The following is an 18,224-nucleotide window of genomic DNA, read 5'->3' as shown; positions in this document are numbered from 1 at the left end:
TGATAAGCAGCAGGGAGGCAGAGGTTGTTATCCAAGAAGCCTGGGACTGGGTCCCCTGGCTGTAGGTCCCCATGTGCAGCTTGTCAAAGTTATAAAAATGCACCCATACCCTGCACTCAGTGGATTTTCTAGCTGGAAACAAAGACATCATGTTTATGACTTTTGCTTTCTCAAGTTTTTGGCTGTTGTGAAGGTAGGAAATTTCCCACTGACCATGACTCTGCTCTCGTGCTGCCTACTCCACAATTCCTGAGTTGCAATGAGTGCCCTTTGCAAGGAAGGATAGTGTCAGTACAAGGGCAGAGCCAGATGCCAAGCTGGGCTGTTACGTGAGATGGTGATGGCACTTGTGTGGCATAGGACCGCAATGAGTGTGACCCGAGCTACTATTTGCAATGATTCGGATTGAACTTCCTCCCGTCTAAGACATCATGAGAGAAAGGCATGCTGTTTTTTACATATTACTGAAAAACAGAAAATGCCATTGATCCCCAAACTCCCCCCTAGTGCCTGAGGGACCAAAACATGAAGCTGAGAGACCACGGAAATATGGAGGTGCTTGTCAAATTAGGAAAATATGCACAACTCTCTGGACTTGGAGCTTGGCCCTTCTAAGTGCTGAATGTATTACAGAGACTGTCGTTAATAATCTCACGGCTCCTGAGGAGGGTGCTGGGACCCTGCTCAGTGACTGCCCAGCCCCACAACGACCCCTTCTGTGGTGCAGACAGAGGTGGAGGCAGGGCTTCTTAAAATCATGGATGCGGCTTTATTTACCAAAGGTGCCAGCCCAGGGCTGGTTCTGCCAGCCAGGCCCTCAGATGGCTGTGGGGGATAGGGGGTGTCCCAGCTCAGATCAGTCCCGGTGGCCACTGGGGCAGTGTTCCCTCTTGGGGCTTCCGCCCGGCGGCACCAACATGGGCAGCAGGTGCCAGCACCGCCATCTCAGGAAGGCACTTTCAGCTTCGGGGTCCCCAGGAAAAACTGCAGGACACGGTCGGCCAGGAGCGCCAGGCAGAAGTCCAGGAGCAGGACCTGGGCGATGACCAGCTTGAACTGCGGGGCAGGGAGCACTGGTGAGCTGGAAGCCCACAGTCGGGGGCCCAGGCTGAGTCGTGGGGCCACGTCCACGGGGCCACTCACCTCCACGGGGATGTCCACGAGGCCAAACTGACTGTTGAAGTCAGGTGAGGAGCCAAGGAGCAGGCCCACGATGGCCAGGAGTGACACAGCCAGGCTCCACACCAGGGGCCTGTTCTCTGGTAGGCTCTCCATGAACGGTGGGCCCTGTGGGGACAGATGGATGGACAGTCAAGTGCTGTGGGGGCCTAGAAAGTGGGCAGGGTGAACTCAGGCATGGGCTGGACCTCACTTTGTAGTTGATGGCAAAGGTGGCCATCTGCATGGCCATAGCCATGATGTACACGGTGCTGTTGACCAGGCTCGGCTCAAATTCCTTGTACAGGTCCACAAACTGCTCCTGCCTGCAGCAACACATGGGGGACAGGGCCACCCTATGACTCTCACCATCCCTGCACAGAGCCAGGGCTGTCCCTGGCTGACTCCACTGCCTGGCTGTGGTCACCACAGGGCAACGTCTGCGTGTGCATCCTCGTGCACCCTCCACCGCAGGGACACTGCCTTCCGCCCCTCCCCAACCCCCATGCTGGGACAGCACTCACTTCTCAGGGCTCCGGGCCTGGGCTTCGCTGTACAGGTAGACGAGACTCAGGAAGTGCACACAGAACTGGAGCACGACCGTGAGGACAGTGTATAGGTTGAAGATGTTGGGCAGGGGCCGCTCTCGGGAGAGAGTCTTGAGGGGCTGCAGCAGCAGGGTGGGGGGGGTCAAGGTCCAGGCTCACCCTGGGCCTACTCTCCCACCCTGCCTCCTAGCAGGGCTCATGCAGAGAGCAGTCACCAAATCCTGGAGGTTATAAGTCAGTACCAGTCCCTGGAGTCCTGCTTGTCCCCCAGCACCTCAGTCTAGATGCCATCACACCCTCAGCCAATGCCTACACTCCACACAGCAGTCAATGGGCACTTAAAGTCCATCCTCTTTCCCCTTGTTCTACAATAAACCAAAGCCCTCTTTGGGGCCCACTGGGTGTGCATGGTTGACAGCACCCACCTCCCACCCTCTCCAGCTTCCAGGGCCTCTTTTGCATCAGCCCATGCCAATCTATGACCTTTCTGCCTACTTCCTGGCCGGTTCCCTCATTCTGTAGGGAACCCTACGGGCTCCCCTGAATGACCACGAGGCTGTGCACTGTGAGTCACTTTGTATTTTTCACGACACCGCACGCTTTGAGTGGTCTTAATAATTATTTTCCCCATCTGTCCTCTCCTTGTCTGTGGGCTCTATGTGGCCCACCTGAGACCCCAGCTGGCAGACAGTGCTGGGAACCGAGTTGTGCCACTCTGGGGAGTCTCAGCATGTACCTGCCCTGTCCCCTGATTCTCATCTGTGATGTGGGGATGACAGTTCCCACCCTGAGAGCTGCTGTGAGGACAAATGGATGACACGTGGTGGTGTCTTTAACAGCCCATCCTAGCTAGCTCAAAGAGGCAAAGGGACTCGTGGGCTGGGGAGGGAACCCCTGCTTTGCCTGTGTCTCAGCCCACCTTGGAGCGGGAGATGAAGAGGAAGCAGCCGGCCAGCAGCAGCCCCTGCAGCGTGGCCTGGAAGTCACTGAACTTGACGCCCTCCAGGTAGAGAACACTCTGGCTATAGGCCAAGATGAGGGCATTGAGGGCCAAGATCTTGAACATCTGCAGCGTGGTCACCAGCGTGCAGCGGCCTTGCTTGATCACATGGCAGACTGCGGGGGGTGGGGGAGGAAGGTGTGGGCATGGGTGCCAATCAGGATAGGCCTGGGGTGGGCATGAGGGAGGGGCTGGGGATGGGACTCACTGCACTGGATAGAAGACAGTTTGGAGGTGAAGGGTGCAGCGATGCTGGCGTCCCCCAGCTTCACGATGGGTGTGCTCTCGTCCTCCAGTTCCCGCAGCACCTGGCTCAGGCGGTCCTGTGTGGTGGGCAACACGGGTGAGACATGGCCACCAGGAGATGCTGGTGCTCCCCTCCTGAGACTCACCCGCTGGGAGGCCAGCTGCTCCTCGGGAGGTGGGAGCCCCGACCTCTGCTTGGCCGCCCTGGAAGCGGCCCGGACTCCACTGTTGCTCAGGACGGGGCTGTCTCGAGGTCGTCGTCGCCGTTCAACAACTCGCTCGGGGGCGTTGGCCAGGAGTGCCACACCTGGGGGAGAGGCACGTGATTGTATGTCTGGAGCCAGAAGGAGCCTGCCACTCAGGCCCCGTGCAGAGTACAGAGTGCAGAGCCTGCTCACAGGAGCCCCAACTTCCTCATCTTGGCCCATCTCCCCAGGGAGTGTCTCAGAGAGCATCTATCTTACTTTCCACATTTAGGAAGCAAAACCCAGATACACAAAACACAAAGGAGACAAAATGAACAGACTCCCTAAGTCTATTGCCAAGGATCGTAATTCTAAGACGTAATAGGTGATAAACACCACAGTTGATTAATAAATCAGTTAAGAATCTCGAAAGAGCTACAAGTACGCCAGATCAGTTTTTAAACATCAACCCAATGACTATATTCTGTTGACAGGAATCCAAGCCTATGAACGCTTGGCAAATGCCTCAGCTTCCATTTGTGCATCGCCACTTGTCCCATCTCTCACTGGCCTCTGGCCCTCAGTGCCCACGTGGTCCCTGCGTGGGGCCGGGGGGCCTCAGCAAACCGAGCTGTGTCTGCCACATGGAGCCTCCCAGAGGCCCTGATGCCCTCACCTCACTCTTCCTCAGACACCTGTGTCCCTTCCAGGCCTGCAGGTCCCAGATCCCCAATCCCACTGGCCCCTGGCTCAGCGACGTGTCTCTGAAGCTAAGCCTAAGCCCGTGCTGGCAGAACAGCGATGGAAGCGACAGTCCATCAGCTTGAGGGACTCACCCACGTCAGCATGCTTCAGGGCACCAACGTCATTGGTGCCGTCACCACACATGAGGGTCACGTAGCCCAGCTCCTTCAGGCTGGTGATGACAAACTCCTACGTGGGCAGAGATGGGCGGAGTGAGGGCTCTGTGCCGCCCCCAGGGCCCCACCTGCCCCTCTGCCTCCTCTGTACACACCTTCTGTTTGGGGGCCACGCGGGCGAACACCTGCACATGGGGAATGAGGCGAAGCAGCTGCTGGGGGTCCTCGGACTGCAAGTGGGCCAGGCCGTCACCCGTGAGGCACAGGGCGTGCTCCAGGGCCAGTGTCTTTGGGGAGCCCCTAGCCAGGGGCAGTATGACACTGCCATCGATAGAGCGCCACACACAGGGTCGACCTGCAGGGCCAGAGCCCAGGGTCAGGGAGAGGGGTTCAGCCGCTCAGCAAATCCCCCTCACATGGACCTCACATATACAGTCCTAGTCTCATCTCCCTGAAGCATGTTCTTGCCCTCACCCCTCTTTATCCCTACCAACCGGGTCCACACCTGCAGCCCAGGAATCCCACAGATTGTTCACAGAACCCTCCCATACAAAGGATTCAAGAACCCAGAGCCTAGGCCACTGGCCTGAGACCACATGACAGTCAGATTCAAATCCAGACAGCCTGACCTCAGGAGCAAGGCACCCCTACCCCTGGGGCCTGCCTGAAACCTTCCTCTCCTAGGGCCTGGACACCCTGAGTCACTTCCTCGGGCCAGACACTGCTTACCAACCACTTCCTCTTTCTAGATGGCTGGCCTAGACGTGGATGCTGAGTGACAAGGACGGCTGAGGGAGGCCTTCTGGCACTGTATGGCTCATCCTGGGCTGTCCTGGCTAGGAGGGAAACCAGCCTCCACGTGCCTTTTGTTGTGGCCGTTTTGTTAGAGCAGCTTCATCTGCCAATCAACAGTCCCGACAGCCACCTCTGGGCCACCTGCCTACAATCCCTGGGCTCTGGAAGACCATAGTGCCTGGGGCTGGGACAGAGACGACAGAAATCTGGCACTAACGCATTGACTGGAAGGGCTGGGAGATTCTAGAATCCAGCACAGTTCCCAAGCTGCAACCTCCTCTGATCTGCAGCCTGGTGACATTCCAACGCATGTCATTCCCCAGCCAGACGCCATCCCTTGGCATCTAACAATCTAACAGACCCCACACCCCACCAGCCGGAGGTGCTGGGGCTGGATGTGCCCCTCAATGGACTCTACCCTTGGGCACCACTTGCAGCCAATTTGGTTACTCAGAAATGACCAGAGGCCATGAGCTCTGGAGTCAGGACACCTGGGAGCAAATCCTCCAAGTACCACTGAGCGACTGAGGTCGATTAGTTTACTTCTCTTTCCTTGTCTACAAAGTGGGGGCCCTAACAGCTGACCTTGTCAGTTTCCTCCTATGGGGTGCAGAGATGACAAGGGTGGTAACGTGCACCGCACCCTCTGCCTGGGGTTTGGTCATGCCGGCATCCCCGTGCTTATGAGAACCCTCACCAGGGTATGACAGCCTGCCGGCCCCAAGGCAGGTGTGAGGACAGAAAACACAGACTGGCTGACGACAACCAACCACCCTGACTGTAAGTCATCGCTGATCCTGGAACCAGTAGCTGCTCGCACGCTGCTGGACACACAGGTGTAGAACTCCCTGGCCAGGGGGCCTGAGCATGCCGACGAGGCAAGGCTATGTTCCTCAGGCCTGAAATCCAGGTGGGCCACCAGACAGGAGCTGTTCTTGGACTCAGGGTCCCCCAGAGCCCAGGGCTCCACGGCGCCTCACCTTTCTCTGTGGGAGGCTGCAGGATCAGCGTTTGTGCCTTTTCAATGAAGTGCAGCTCCTGAGCCACGTGGCAGGCAGTGAGTGGGTTGTCACCTGTGATCATGACCACCTGGCAAGAGAAGAGGGCTCAGTGGGGCAGGGCTCAGCAGGTCAAACTCCAGCCTGGAGACCTGGTGATCAAGTCCCCTCTAGAGAAGGCCACAGAATGAGGTCTTGGTCTCCTAATGCAGAATGGGTTCCAGGGGCCACAATCCACCCCAACTTGGTGGCGTTTTATGCAAATAATTCACGTATGCATGTCTTTCTGAAAACACTCAAGCCTTTTCTGTAATACAAACTAAGAACCAGCTACTAGTGTGGACCCCCTTGGCTTGGTAGCTGCCCCAGGCAGAGGGGAACAGATGCTCCAGCCTTTGCACTTAGGGCCCAGTGATGGGAAGACGGGCTGTGATTGCTGAGAGCCAGGTGGGTGCCGCTCATGTCACCACCTCTGTGACTGCTCACTCACCTGCCACATTCTAAACTGCATCCTGAGTCCCAAACTAGAAAACAGAAACCACAGGACAGATGGATGCGGTCTGTCTGGGAAGTGCCTCTGTATCCCCTGTCCCAGCTCCAGCTCTTCCTGTCTAGGATGGGGTGGAGTGGGGGAACTGCCCTTGCATCCCAAGGATGCTGAGGGCCAAGGAAGCAACTTGAGATGGGTGGGCACAGGCCGGGTCCCCAGGCATCCTCAAGCCTGGAAAAGCATTAGCACCAGAGCTGTGACGGAGCTCAGCTGAAATCCAAGAAAGACGTCCTTGCTATTGAAACCTGGATACCCACTCAAACCTGCCCCACTGAGGGGAGAACTGTCCTCTACTGTCATATCCCCCTCTCCGGAAGGAACAAAGACCCACCCACCCGTCAGGCCACCCTTGGGGCCCAATGGGGAGGGGTGTGGCAGCCATACCCGGTGGGACGCATTCTGGATCTCACGGATCACAGCCTTGGAATCGGCCTTCAGCGGGCAGGAGACCACAATGAAGCCAACGAACTTGAGGTTACATTCCAAGGCCTCCCGTTTGACTTCCCGGGCCTGTGTGGGGACACAGGGGTGCCTTACAACCCATCCCCCCATCACTCCTGAGCTGGTAAGGGAGGTCAGGGAAGGCCCCATCTTTACAGGAGGAACATGTGAGGGTCAGAAGCTGAGAAGTGGGGAGGGCGACCCACAGGGGCTCAGCAGTGCTGTGTGGTTTCCCCACCGTGGGGCCTTTCCTCCCTACGTGGGCAACAGCAGGGCACGGAGCCCCTGTGACTCAGCCTCCCAGACAACAAAGTCAGACACTCCTTTGTTAATCACTGAGCACACACTCACCCTGTTCCTCCTATCAGAAACCCAAACCTCCTGCCCTCACAGAGCTTGCCTACTACCAGAAGCGATGTGAAATAAAATCACAGAAACCAGAGCACTAACTGCCATGAGAAAGGACAGCAGGGGAACGAGGCAGACAGACTCAGGGAGTGGCATCAAGCAGGGCGGCTCTGAACGTAAGCCCACAATCTGGTGCGCACTCTGGAAGAATCTCTCAGCTGCCAGGTGTTAAGTGGACTGGATGAGGGCCCAGGTGGAAGCAGATAGAGGAGGAGGACTGACGGTGGAGGGGGAGAAGAAAGCCGCTGACCGATGTGACGATGTAGGGCGTGAACGAGAGCTGGAGGCGCCCCGAGACCACACGGTGACAGGGTGGTTGGACAGGGTAGGGTAGGGGCAGAACTGGGATGGAGACAGGAATCCGAGGTGCTTCCTGGTGATCCCTGGGGAGGTGTGAGGACCCAAGGGTGTAGCGGTAGGAAGCTGGATGGAGGCGGGCCTTGGTTGTGCTCGGCAGAAGTGGCCTCAGGGGCCAAGATGGGATGGGTTCCCATAAGGGACAGGGCACACAGTGGGGAAGAAGGGACCAAGGACCGAGTGCCACGCAGGGCCTCCAAAGGTAGAGACATGGGAAGAGGAAGAAGGAACCATGCCTGCTCATAGTGGCGCTGACGGGAACAGAAGGCGGTGAGGACATGGGGCCAGCAGGTGGAGAGCCTGGGCCCTTACCTGCTGGTGGGTGAGATGCCCCAGCTCCTTGTACCCCAGCGCCAAGACTCGGGCTCCTTCCCGGGAAATCTCCGTGTGGATGTGGTGGTAGTCAGGTGGGCACTGGGCGAACTGCAGGGAACGCGGGGGGATGTCACCGACCGCCCCGCGCCCCCCTTCCCCCTGGGCCGGGGCTGGCTCACCATGGAGTGCAGGGTTTCGGGGGCCCCCTTCACAGCCGCAATGTAGCAGAGATCAGTGGAGCCTAGCTTCTCATAGGAGGCGAGCACGGACATTCGCTTTAGGGCACTGGCAAAATGAAAGCGCTGGTGAATTTTCAGCCCCTGAGTTTTAATACTTCGGGGGAATACTTTCTCATCTGGAAACAAATAAGTACGAATCCTGAGGGCCTTCGCTCCAAAGAGGCAGCCAAGCCCCCGCCTCCCCCTTCCACCCCTCTCTTCCCCCCACCCCCAGACCCAGGGCCTGCAGGTGGGGGCTGGGGGGAGGCTCCTCACTCCAGGTAGGGTCAAGGCTGAGAGACCTGTGCTCAGAGGACCTGCCTGTGACTTCTGACAGGGTGGGGCAGGCTCTACTCCCATGGGCATGGACTGTCTCAAGTCAGAGGTGAGCCTGTGCCCACCCACCTAGGGGAACATCACGGTTATAGGCCTGCCTGCCCGAGGTGGACACACAGGTGTCTCCGAGGGGTGCAGCCCACCCACCCAGGGGTGTGAGAACTGGGCCCAAAGCTCCAGCCCCTCACCTTTGGTCAGCGTCCAGTCCACAGCTGTCAGCATAGCCTTCTCAAGTGGATCACCCACAAGGGTGCCATCGTCCAGCTGCATGAGGGAGTGGCATGAGGCCAGGGCACGGTGTGTCTCTACAGGGATGTTAGACACAGGAGTGACCTCCTTCCCGTCTCTGCAAAGAGAGGAAACCGCTTGTTATGGAGTGGAGGGACTCTTGGGACTTGCTAGCCAGGATGAGGGATGGGCCTCCACTCTGTGCCAGTCACTACAGGGGCTGAGACGCATGGTCTTGGTCTTCGTGCCAACTGTGCCCATCTCAGAGACGGCTCTAGGGATCGTATGGCTGCTTGGGGTGGGAGCTGAGCCTCCACACTGCTGTCACATTGAAGAGTACACGGGGAACACCCCCCACTGCCGCCTGATCAAACTTCAGTGGTCCACTGCCGTGGGTGGGTCTGGGTGGGTGCCGTCTGTCCCTTGAGCTCCCAGAAAGCCACCTGCTGGGGGAGAGGCCCAGGCCCCCCATGCTCACCTGAGCCCGGCCACCCCACGAACGACTAGGCTGTCGCTAGTCAAGGTCCCTGTCTTGTCGAAGCAGCACACCTCTACCTTGCCGGCAAACGGGATCCGGAAGGGCTCCGTGCAATACATGTCTGGGAAGGGGAGGAGCCAGGGTCAGGGGCTCTGCCAGGCCCCAGCCCACTAGGCACCCAACCCTGTCCCAGGCACTCACAGAGCTTGGCCAGGGCAATGAGGGAGGTGTTGACAGCCAGAGACAACTCGATGGGCAGCTCAGGGGGCACGACCGAGGTGAGGATCAGTGTGCATTCCAGAAACAGCTTGTAGCGGTTCCGGCTGGGGTCCTTGGTGCCTGCGGAGACAGGGCCTGCCAGCCTGGGGGCCATGGGGACAGGTCCCAGCAGACAGGTGAGGGGCCACAGTGCATACCTTCAATCCACACGTAGGCAGCTGCTGCGATGGCAAAGACCAGGAGGAAGAGGATGAAGATAAAGGTCTCCAGGTTGTTTGCAGTCACCCTCTTGACTCCAAAGAGGATGGTTCGAAGCAGCTTGCCCTAGAAGGACAGGGGGTTAGAGGCCTTTCCTAGCATGGGGGTGTGGGGGTGTGGGGTAGGGGTGGCCTCCAGCATCTGACAGCACAGAGAGTCAGAGTATCCCTCTGCTGATGGGGAGGGCCTGCCCTGGGCCCACCAGTGAGTCCTGCAGCCGTGACACAGGGACCACACAGGTATGTGGGAGGCTGCAACTCAGCTAAGGGTTATAGAGACCAGTGGCCAAAAACTGGGGGTTAGGGAAAGAAGTGGTTTAGATGGGGGACCGGGTTTTCCAGAGGGAGGTCTGGCCATCACCTCTACCAGGCAGCCCTCATGCCATTTTAGTGAAGAGTTTATGAGCATGACTCTGTACACCATCCCAATGTGTGTGGCAACAGCCCGTTCTCTGTCTGTGCTCCCCACCAGAAGCTCAGCTGAGGACAGCGGGCTCAGTCTAGGGTTTGCCTCTACACCCTGCCCCGAACCGGTACCCTCTGTCAGAGTAAGCCTGTGGCAGGGATCTTCTGGGGTCCATAAGAGCCACTGTCTCAACTGTCTGCCTCCTGCCCTGGGGCCCACCCACCCCAGAGCCAGACAAGGGGCCATACCTGGGACGTGTTGAATCCGGTCCTGAGGACGTAGGCCACGCACCCATTGTCAACTGCTGCAGAGACAAACAGAACGAGCATCACTTGTATCTGTTCGTCCCGACTCCCGCACAGCCAAGCAGGTGTTGAGGGGGTGGGGACGGTGGGGCCAGAACACCCCTGGATCTCCCCAAGGCACCTACGCTTCAGGCCCGTGGTGGCCTTCTGTGGGGGGATGTGCTGTACCACCTTGGTGCCCCCAAAGATGACGTGGAGCCGGGAGTCGGCCTGGAGGTCCAGCACCCGGTCAGGGCTGAGGTCTTCAATGGGCTCCTGAGGAGAAAAGAGAGGATGGTGAGGGCGCTCTCACCTCGGCCTCCTTCTCCATCCCCAGTCTCTCAAGAGGGGGCCCCTGGGGCTGGGTTGGGCCACTCTGACCCTCACAGGGTTCCCAGCCTGACCTCGTCTTCTCCCCACCTGCGTGTGCGCATCCAATCCTTGGGATCCCCCAACTGGCCTCACTCGGGGTTCACGCTCTCCTGGTTTCTCTTGGCCCACCCTAGTCCGACATCCCCGGTCCCTGGCCTGGACAGCCCCCAACGACCTTGGCCTCTCTCTTCACCACCCAGCTCCCCTTCGTTCAGGGTGCAGACCCCCCCAGGAGAGCCGGCAGCTCCATCTAGGCACCGCACCTCCTCTGGCCTCCTCCAGCCGTGCCTAGGCAGGATCCCGGCCTAGCGACCAGCCCTCTCCCTGCTCCACGAATGAGACAGTGAGGCACGTGAGTACACCGAGCACGACCCCTACTCCCCACCCAGCACCTTCATCTGTGGCACCGACTCCCCTGTGAGCATGGCCTCGTCCACGATGCAGCGGCCGCGCAGCAGCAGCACGTCACAGGGCACTAAGTTCTCCTGTGGGGAGCGGCCTGCGGGAAGGGGCGGGAGGGTTGGACGGAAGCCGAGAGAAGGGCTCCCGCCAGGACGGAACAGAACTGTGCCTCACCGATTGACACAATGTCTCCGGGAACGATCTCATCGCTGGCGATGGGCCTCCACTTCCGGCTGCGGTAGACCTGGGTGGAGGGGAGGTGCACTCAGCTCTGCCTCTTGAGAGGGGGCATGATGCAGGTGCACGCCGAGAGCCGACCTCACCCCGCCCTCGCTCCACGCCCACCCTGAGACTGGCAGGTGCCCCCTGCACCCCCCGCCCCCCCCCCCAGCAAGTCTCCCTGTTGGCCACACCTGGATCATGTGAGGCTTGTTGCCCATCTTCCGGATCTCTGACATGTTCCTCATCTGCTGCTGCACCAGGGAGGCCTCGAAGGCCACCAACATGGAAAGTGTGAAGACGCTGTAGTACCAGTACTCATCCAGACACCAGAGCCCCACGCAAAAAACCTGCAGGACACAGCCTGTGTGTCCACACCCCCGCCCGTCCATCCACGGGAGCACACGAAGATGGACACCTGAGGAGGCTGGGAAGGCACACCACGGGCTGTTCTACCCACGGCCCAGGCCCGTGCAGACAGACAGATTTTCAGGTGTGGAGAAAGGAGACTGCTCTGGCTGTGGAAGGCCCAAGGAACGGGGTGGGGGGAGAGCCCAAGCTGCTGTTTACCTGGAACACGAAGAAGGGTGCCGTGGCTCTCTCCTTGAACAGCTCTGAGAAGTCAGGCACCACCATCTCGGCCCTGCAAGAGACCAGACCCCACATCTTGTTCACAGCGTGAGGCCTCGGGAGCCCCTCGGGAAACAAGGAGCCAGGAGGGACAGTCCACTCGACTGTGACTAGCATGCTAACTGCTGCCAGCCCTCTGCTCCACAGAACCCAGGTGAAGCTTCTGAATCAGCGACAGGTTGTTCAGGTAGCCACGCACTCAAGCAGACTTAGTGCAAGACAGAACCGGTCATCAGACTGGGTGACAAGCAGGCGGAGGAGTACCTGACTGTGGGATGGGGGCTCTGAAGCTGTGCAGAAGAGGCCTGGCTGTGGGGTATTGTGGGGTCCCCTGGGGGCTGAGCCCCACCCTGATTTCGAGAGGGGAGGTCTGGAGCTGAAATTTCCCCCAAACTCCCTCAACGAAAGCCCCAGAATTTGAGGAGTGGGGCCTAAGGGGGTGTTCTGCGGCATTGTGTGTGATAGCCCAGCCGGGCCAGGGAACGAGCCAGGTCAGCCTGGGTCCTCCTCGCCCTGCCCTTAGAGATGAGTACTAGAGGTGAGATTCGAGAAAAAGAATCCACTGTGATAAAAACAAACAATAACAACCGGGGCCCATTCCGCATTGTCAGGTGACTTTGCATGAGGCAGGAAGGTGTGCAAGGGGACATCCCATGCCACCATCGAGGCTGACCTTAAGCAGTGAAATAAGTAAAAAATTTCTTATAAACCTTCCCACTACGTTGCTATTTGAAATAACACATCTGTATTTTTAACGTTTGCTTATTCTGAAAGTGAGATTGTGTGTGCACCTGCACGTGTGTAAGCACAGGGGAGGGGCAGAGAGAGGGAGAGAGAGAATCCTAAGCAGGCTCTGTGCTGACAGCGCGGGATCGATTGGGGGGGGATCGATCTCACAAACCCCGAGATCATGACCTGAGCCAAAATCAAGAGTCAGATGCTTAACCAATTGAGCCACCCAGGTGCCAACCCCCCCAACCCACCCCGCCCCTGCTGCCACCATCTGTAATTTTTAAAAAGCAATGAAGTCAGGGAAGAATTCCCTAAAGGGTCTAAGGATTTTCAGGTCGAGGATGATTATCATGGTGGCAGGGACAGGGGCTCTGAAGTCCAGCTCTGCCCCCTCCCAGTAGCGTGTCGGCACTGGTGGTTTCAGCGACTGAAGAGAAAGCACATACGTATAAGGCAGCTGGCATCCTGCCTGGCACAAAAGAGAGCCAGGGTGATCACTAACAATTCCTTTTACCACTCTTCCTGAAGTGCTGGGAAAAATACGAGGACAAAGATGACAACTTACACTCAGGAAAAAAACTTAAAAACAAAGAGAAATAGGACACCTGGGTGGCTCAGTGGGTTAAGCATCTGACTTTGGCTCAGGTCACGAACTTGAGGTTTCTGAGTTCGAACCCTGCATCGATTCTCTCGCTCTCTCTCCCTGCCCTTCCCCTACTTGTGAGTGCAGGTGCGTGTTCTCTCTCAAAATAAATAAACTCCAAAACAACAGGGGCGCCTGGGTGGCTCAGTCACTTGAGCATCCGACTTCGGCTCAGGTTGTGCTCTCACGGTCCGTGAGTTCGAGGCCTGCATCGGGCTCTGTGCTGACAGCTCGGAGCCTGGAGCCTGCTTTGGATTCTGTGTCTCCCCCTCTATGCACCCCCCACCCCCCCACTCATGCTCTATCTCTCTCTCTGTCAAAAATGACTAAACTTAAAAAAAAAAATAAAACAACAAGACTAAAAATAAATAAATAAATAAGCCAGAGAAAAACTATAGTAATCACAAAACGAGGATCAACAGCCAACTCCGGGGCCTCAGGCCAGGCTCCCATGAAGAGCTGCACGCACTCCCGCTGGAGGGCCCTCCAGGGTCCCTGTCAGCAGGCCAGTTCAGGGGAGACAAGACTACAGCACATTTCTCAAAAGGTGCCCGCCATCTTCACCTGGGATGTATTGTTTATGTATTTATTTTTTTTAATGTTTATTCATTTTTGAAAGACAGAGAGAGACAGAGCACAAGCAGGGGTGGGGCGGAGAGTGAGGGGGACACAGAATCAGAAGCAGGCTCCAGGCTCCGAGCTGTCAGCACAGGGCCCGACACGGGGCTCGAACCCACAAACCATGAGATCATGACCCGAGCCGAACTTGGACGCTCAACTGACTGAGCCACCCAGGCGCCCCTGGGATGTATTGTTTAAAGGGTGACCTCCTCCACCCCACTTCCTAGGCACCCTGACGCGGGAGCGTGGCAGGACGGAAACGGGAAAGGGGCCACTGGCGCGGCCAAGCGTCCCTGCTGTGACCGTGGGCAGAGCTCCAGCCCTGTCAGAACACGGGGGCACCCTGGGACTCACTTATTGCTCCCAAACTTCTTCTCGGCCGCGCGGATCTCAGAGTCCTCCTGGAAGCCTCTGTTGCTCTGGTAATATGAGAAGGCATTTCCCACAGGAAAGGCCACAGGGAGGAAGCGCTTCTTCTCCAGGGCATCGTAGGAATACTTGATCTTCTGGAATTCGAAGGACAGCACCTCTTGCCCATCTTCGCCCTGTGGGAGCAGAGGCATCTCTGTGGCAGAAGCCCCTAACCTGGGCGTGCCTGCCAGTGCCTGGGAGTCCACCCCCGCCCCCCGCCCCGACCCAAACCCTGGGTTGGGCGGCCCAGCAGCAGGTCCCTACCTCATCCCGGTGGAGGGCCACAAGCTCAGTGGAGCCATTGTTGGGAGTCGGCACCACCTTCACGAAGGTTGCTTTGCTGGTGTCATACTCCTGTGAGAGACAAAGTGCTGCTGCTGAGCCCTTCCCACCCCCCAGCTGCACAGCCCCCACCAGGGAGGCTGCACGCACCGCAGGTCTGGGCGCAGAACACGCCACTGGGCTCCGGAGGCTGGCCCGGCCGCTTCCCCATCTGTCACTGAGACATAGACACTACCTGACCACACTGCTGGTCTCGTGTCATAAAATCAGGAGTGATGGACAGCACCTGATGCCTGGGGCGCTGCTGAACTCAAACAGGAAGAAGGCCCCCCCACATGAGATGCGCCCTCAATGCACATGGGCCGAGCCCTGTCCCATCCCGCTGGCCTGCTGCTGCTCTGCCTCCCCTCCTTTAACCGTTCATCACGTGTCCTGAAGTGACCAGGGACGACGAGGCAAGACTCGTCCTTGCCTCAGCTAAGGGCCTCTGCACGAGCCGTTTTCTCTGCCTGGAACATGCGGTCATACACTCAGCTTCAGGCCCTTGCCTAAATGTCACCTTCTTAGGAGCCCTCCCCTGGAGGAGGCTCCATGTAAAGGGCCCTCACAACACTCCTTTCCTCGTCCCGCTTTTTCCTTTTGAGCACTGATGGCTGAGTACGAGCTCTACCTCTCTCGCTAACGCCACGAAGGCAAAGGCTTTCGTCTATTTGTTCGCTGCAGGCCCCTCAGCACCTATGACATGGAGGCACTGGCTGGAGGTCAGTTAGTGCTCCCTCAAGCCCACGCTGCAGCCAGCTCACAGCTGCTGGGCCAGCCCACTCAGCCCCTGGGACATGTGTGTTTGTGCAGGGAGGCGCCAAAGGGTGACCCTCAGTAGAAAGGCCCTGACCCTCGGGGCATTCACCGGCATGGAAGCAGGCGGAAAAGAACGACAAAGACAAAACATTAAGCGATGAACTTGGGGATGGGAATGCCGCGGAAAAAAAGTGCAAAGTGCTACGTGGGGCCGGCCCCACGCCAGGAAGGCTGCGGTCATTTCAGGCTCTTCTCACTGTGGAACGGGAGGTGGGTGTTACAGTTCTCGCTTTACACAAGGGTGAACTGAAACCCAGAGAGAAGCACCCGTCTGAGATCTCTGATCCCGGATCTGCCTGTCCTAACCCCACAGTCACTCAGCTCCTTGTCCTTCATCCCTGGAGAGGAAGTGAACAGTCACGTTTTTTACCTGCAGGCCAAAAGGCAGCTGGACGTTTGGGGAGAGACGTCACACTCTCTCCAATTTCCCTCCATTTTTTGGTCCCTCATTGGAATCTTTCGTTGTACTGACCTGAAGCCACCAAGCCCGTAAGTTTGAGCCCCTCCCCTGGGATAAGGCTTGTTGGGGAAACAAGAGACTTTATTCTCTCAGAAGAGAAAGAGGACCCAGCCCATGTTTGCAGTCAAAGAGAGTGGACTTCTCTTTCTGCCGCCCTTAATGCTGCTCCCTTTCCCTCTCTTTCCAGCAGACACATGCCTGGGATCAAAGGGGAGACTGGCTGGACCTCAGTGCCCATGGCTCCAAACATGCCAGTGTCATCCAAGGCAGTCCCAGAGAGCGGTGGTGCAGTCACTGATAGTAACTGCTGACCCAGGGCAGCTCTCCCTATCCAGATCCTGGCAGTTAAGGGTCAGAAGTGCTACTGTGCTTCTAAAAGTGTGTTCTGAAAGAAGTCCTCACTGTCACTACACTCAGCTTGCAGGCAGGCATCAAGAGACAAAAAGCAAAAAGCACTTGAAGTCACTTGCTCACAAACTGCTCCTGCTCCTGTTAAATGCTTGCTATGATCAAGGTGCATTTCAACCTAATTTTGGTCCACATACAGGTCCTAGTATGTGAGGGCCTGTAAACACCAGACAACAGAGCTCTCAAACCAACCTCCACAAACTCACCCGGCGGGTCTAGCCTCACACTCTGAAAACCAAAGTAGTAGACAGAGACACAGGGAAAGAAAGTAGGACCGTTTCTAGAAGCAACCTAGTACTTGCTATTACGGTCGCTAGCATTAACAAGCCATAACAAAGAACATATGTCGGATCCTACGCTGAGCTTTTTATAGATATTAGCTTCCCGAGCCTAAATGACCACACCAAGGAGGGATTCCAGAAAAAGGAAATAACCTGCGTCAGGGTCGCACAGCAAGTCAGTAGTAGGGCCAGGGTTTGGACACCCAGAGGGCAACGCTGGGGACTCAGGCCCAGCAAATGGGAAGCCCGGGATGGAGTGGGGACCTACACAAACGTCGTGACTGCGACCCGCCGCAAGGTTCGACCGAGTCGAGGGTCAGGCTCGTGCCCGAGCACTTACCGGGGTGCAGGTGAGCGCGCAGTGCGCGTGCACGGACCAATGCCCCGAGAGGACGGTGAGCGCGTGCGCGAGGCAGATGCTAGCGAGCACAAGCAGTGCGGCTTCGGGTATCTGCACCCAGCTGCTGCCCCAGCCCCAGCAGCCGGCGGCCGCGGCGCCCAGCCAGGCCGGATAGAGCAGACCCGCGAACGGCAGCACCGTGAGGCGCCGCAGCAGTGCCAGCCGCCGGTACGGCCACACGGCAGCAACCAGCTCGTCACCGCTCGCTATGAGCGCCGGCCCGGCGGCGAGGAGGGTGCGCGGCTGCGGCCCGGGCTTGGGCTGCCCGCCGGGCCGGGCCCCGCAAGGCCTGGCCCCGCAAGGCACCGCGTTGCCCACCGCAGCCGCCGCCGCCATCTTTCCCAACGCCGCACTCGCTTCCGGGCAGAGGCACCGCCTCACTTCCGACGGCTTACTTCCGGTGAACCTTGGGTGCCGCCATGGCAGCTGGGGCTAGGGAGAGCCGGACAATTGCAGAAGCTGCGTCCGGAAGTTGTTACTCAGGGCGCCGCCATGACAGGCTGAGGCCGGAAGGAGAGGTAGGGCGCGGCCATGACAGAGAAAGTCTTGAAAGGGCTAAGGCTGCCCCCGCCGCCCTGCCACGCCGGACTGAGACCGGAAAAGACGAGGCTAGGCGGGCTGGGCCCCACCATGACAACTAAACCGGAACTGGGGAGCCCTTGTCCTAGGCTACCGAGCAATGGCCTGTTTGCGTATCAGGGGCGGAGCCTGGGCACTGCGGAGGCGGGGCCAATTACTGAAACGCAGGCATTCTGGGGGCGAGGCCAGGATCCGCCGAAGGGGCGGGGTTTGTCACGGGGGTGGGGCTTGTTAAGGACCGGGATCCTTGGTTGGTCTCGGCGCGGGGGAGGTCCCTCCCTGGGGGTCCCGGGGGAGGGCAGGTGCTGACAGGCATACAGAACACAGCCACAGCTCACCAGAGCGATCATGAAATAATGATTACACACACGTTACTACTTTAACATAAATATACGAAAAATTGTTTATTTGACATTACGTATGTTGTGTAATGTTTACTCTACTGCTACTATTGCTTGAGCAAAACCACAATAGTGCTAATTAACAGCGGCAGTTAGTAGTGTTTGGTAGTACTACAAATAGAAAACATTGTTTCTCAAACAATATGTTTGAGAAAAATGTATAACAACGCTTTTATGTTTCTTTCCTCTCACATAAAAATTTATTCGAACTGCTTTTTAAACTCTTTATAGGATATTT

At 57.8% G+C, this 18,224-nt stretch overlaps 1 protein-coding gene across 1 annotated transcript; it reads right to left on the bottom strand.

Moving 5' to 3' along the window:
• Positions 1-746: 746 nt before the first annotated feature.
• On the bottom strand, positions 747-17,369 carry ATP13A1 (ATPase 13A1). Its single transcript, XM_025916150.2, has 26 exons — positions 16,947-17,369; positions 14,582-14,671; positions 14,261-14,451; positions 11,851-11,923; positions 11,475-11,630; positions 11,236-11,305; positions 11,052-11,158; positions 10,434-10,563; positions 10,252-10,307; positions 9,538-9,664; positions 9,323-9,460; positions 9,122-9,242; positions 8,604-8,761; positions 8,041-8,216; positions 7,859-7,969; positions 6,725-6,850; positions 5,773-5,881; positions 4,153-4,352; positions 3,974-4,070; positions 3,099-3,259; positions 2,915-3,029; positions 2,626-2,822; positions 1,683-1,825; positions 1,373-1,484; positions 1,144-1,287; positions 747-1,056 (listed from the first exon to the last, which is right to left on the bottom strand). Exons 1-26 carry the CDS (start codon positions 17,340-17,342, stop codon positions 946-948), a joined length of 3,615 nt encoding a protein of 1,204 aa, XP_025771935.1. The 5' UTR covers positions 17,343-17,369; the 3' UTR covers positions 747-945.
• Between the last annotated feature and the right edge of the window lie 855 nt (positions 17,370-18,224).

The sequence above is a fragment of the Puma concolor genome, chromosome A2, assembly GCF_028749965.1.
Source record: "Puma concolor isolate L17-30 chromosome A2, mPumCon1.1.hap2, whole genome shotgun sequence".
Classification (NCBI taxonomy): domain Eukaryota; kingdom Metazoa; phylum Chordata; class Mammalia; order Carnivora; family Felidae; genus Puma; species Puma concolor.
This window is presented reverse-complemented; position numbering and strand designations above follow the sequence as displayed.

What these genes read in the sequence shown, in the direction of transcription:
- ATP13A1 (XM_025916150.2), bottom strand. Translation starts at nt 17,342, where the DNA reads ATGGCGGCGGCGGCTGCGGTGGGCAACGCGGTGCCTTGCGGGGCCAGG. An exon ending in GCGCGCTCACCTGCACCCCG is followed by an intron (nt 14,672 to 16,946) that starts GTAAGTGCTCGG and finishes TGTCTCTCACAG; the next exon opens with GAGTATGACACCAGCAAAGC. An exon ending in ACAAGCCTCACATGATCCAG is followed by an intron (nt 11,306 to 11,474) that starts GTGTGGCCAACA and finishes CCCTCCACCCAG; the next exon opens with GTCTACCGCAGCCGGAAGTG.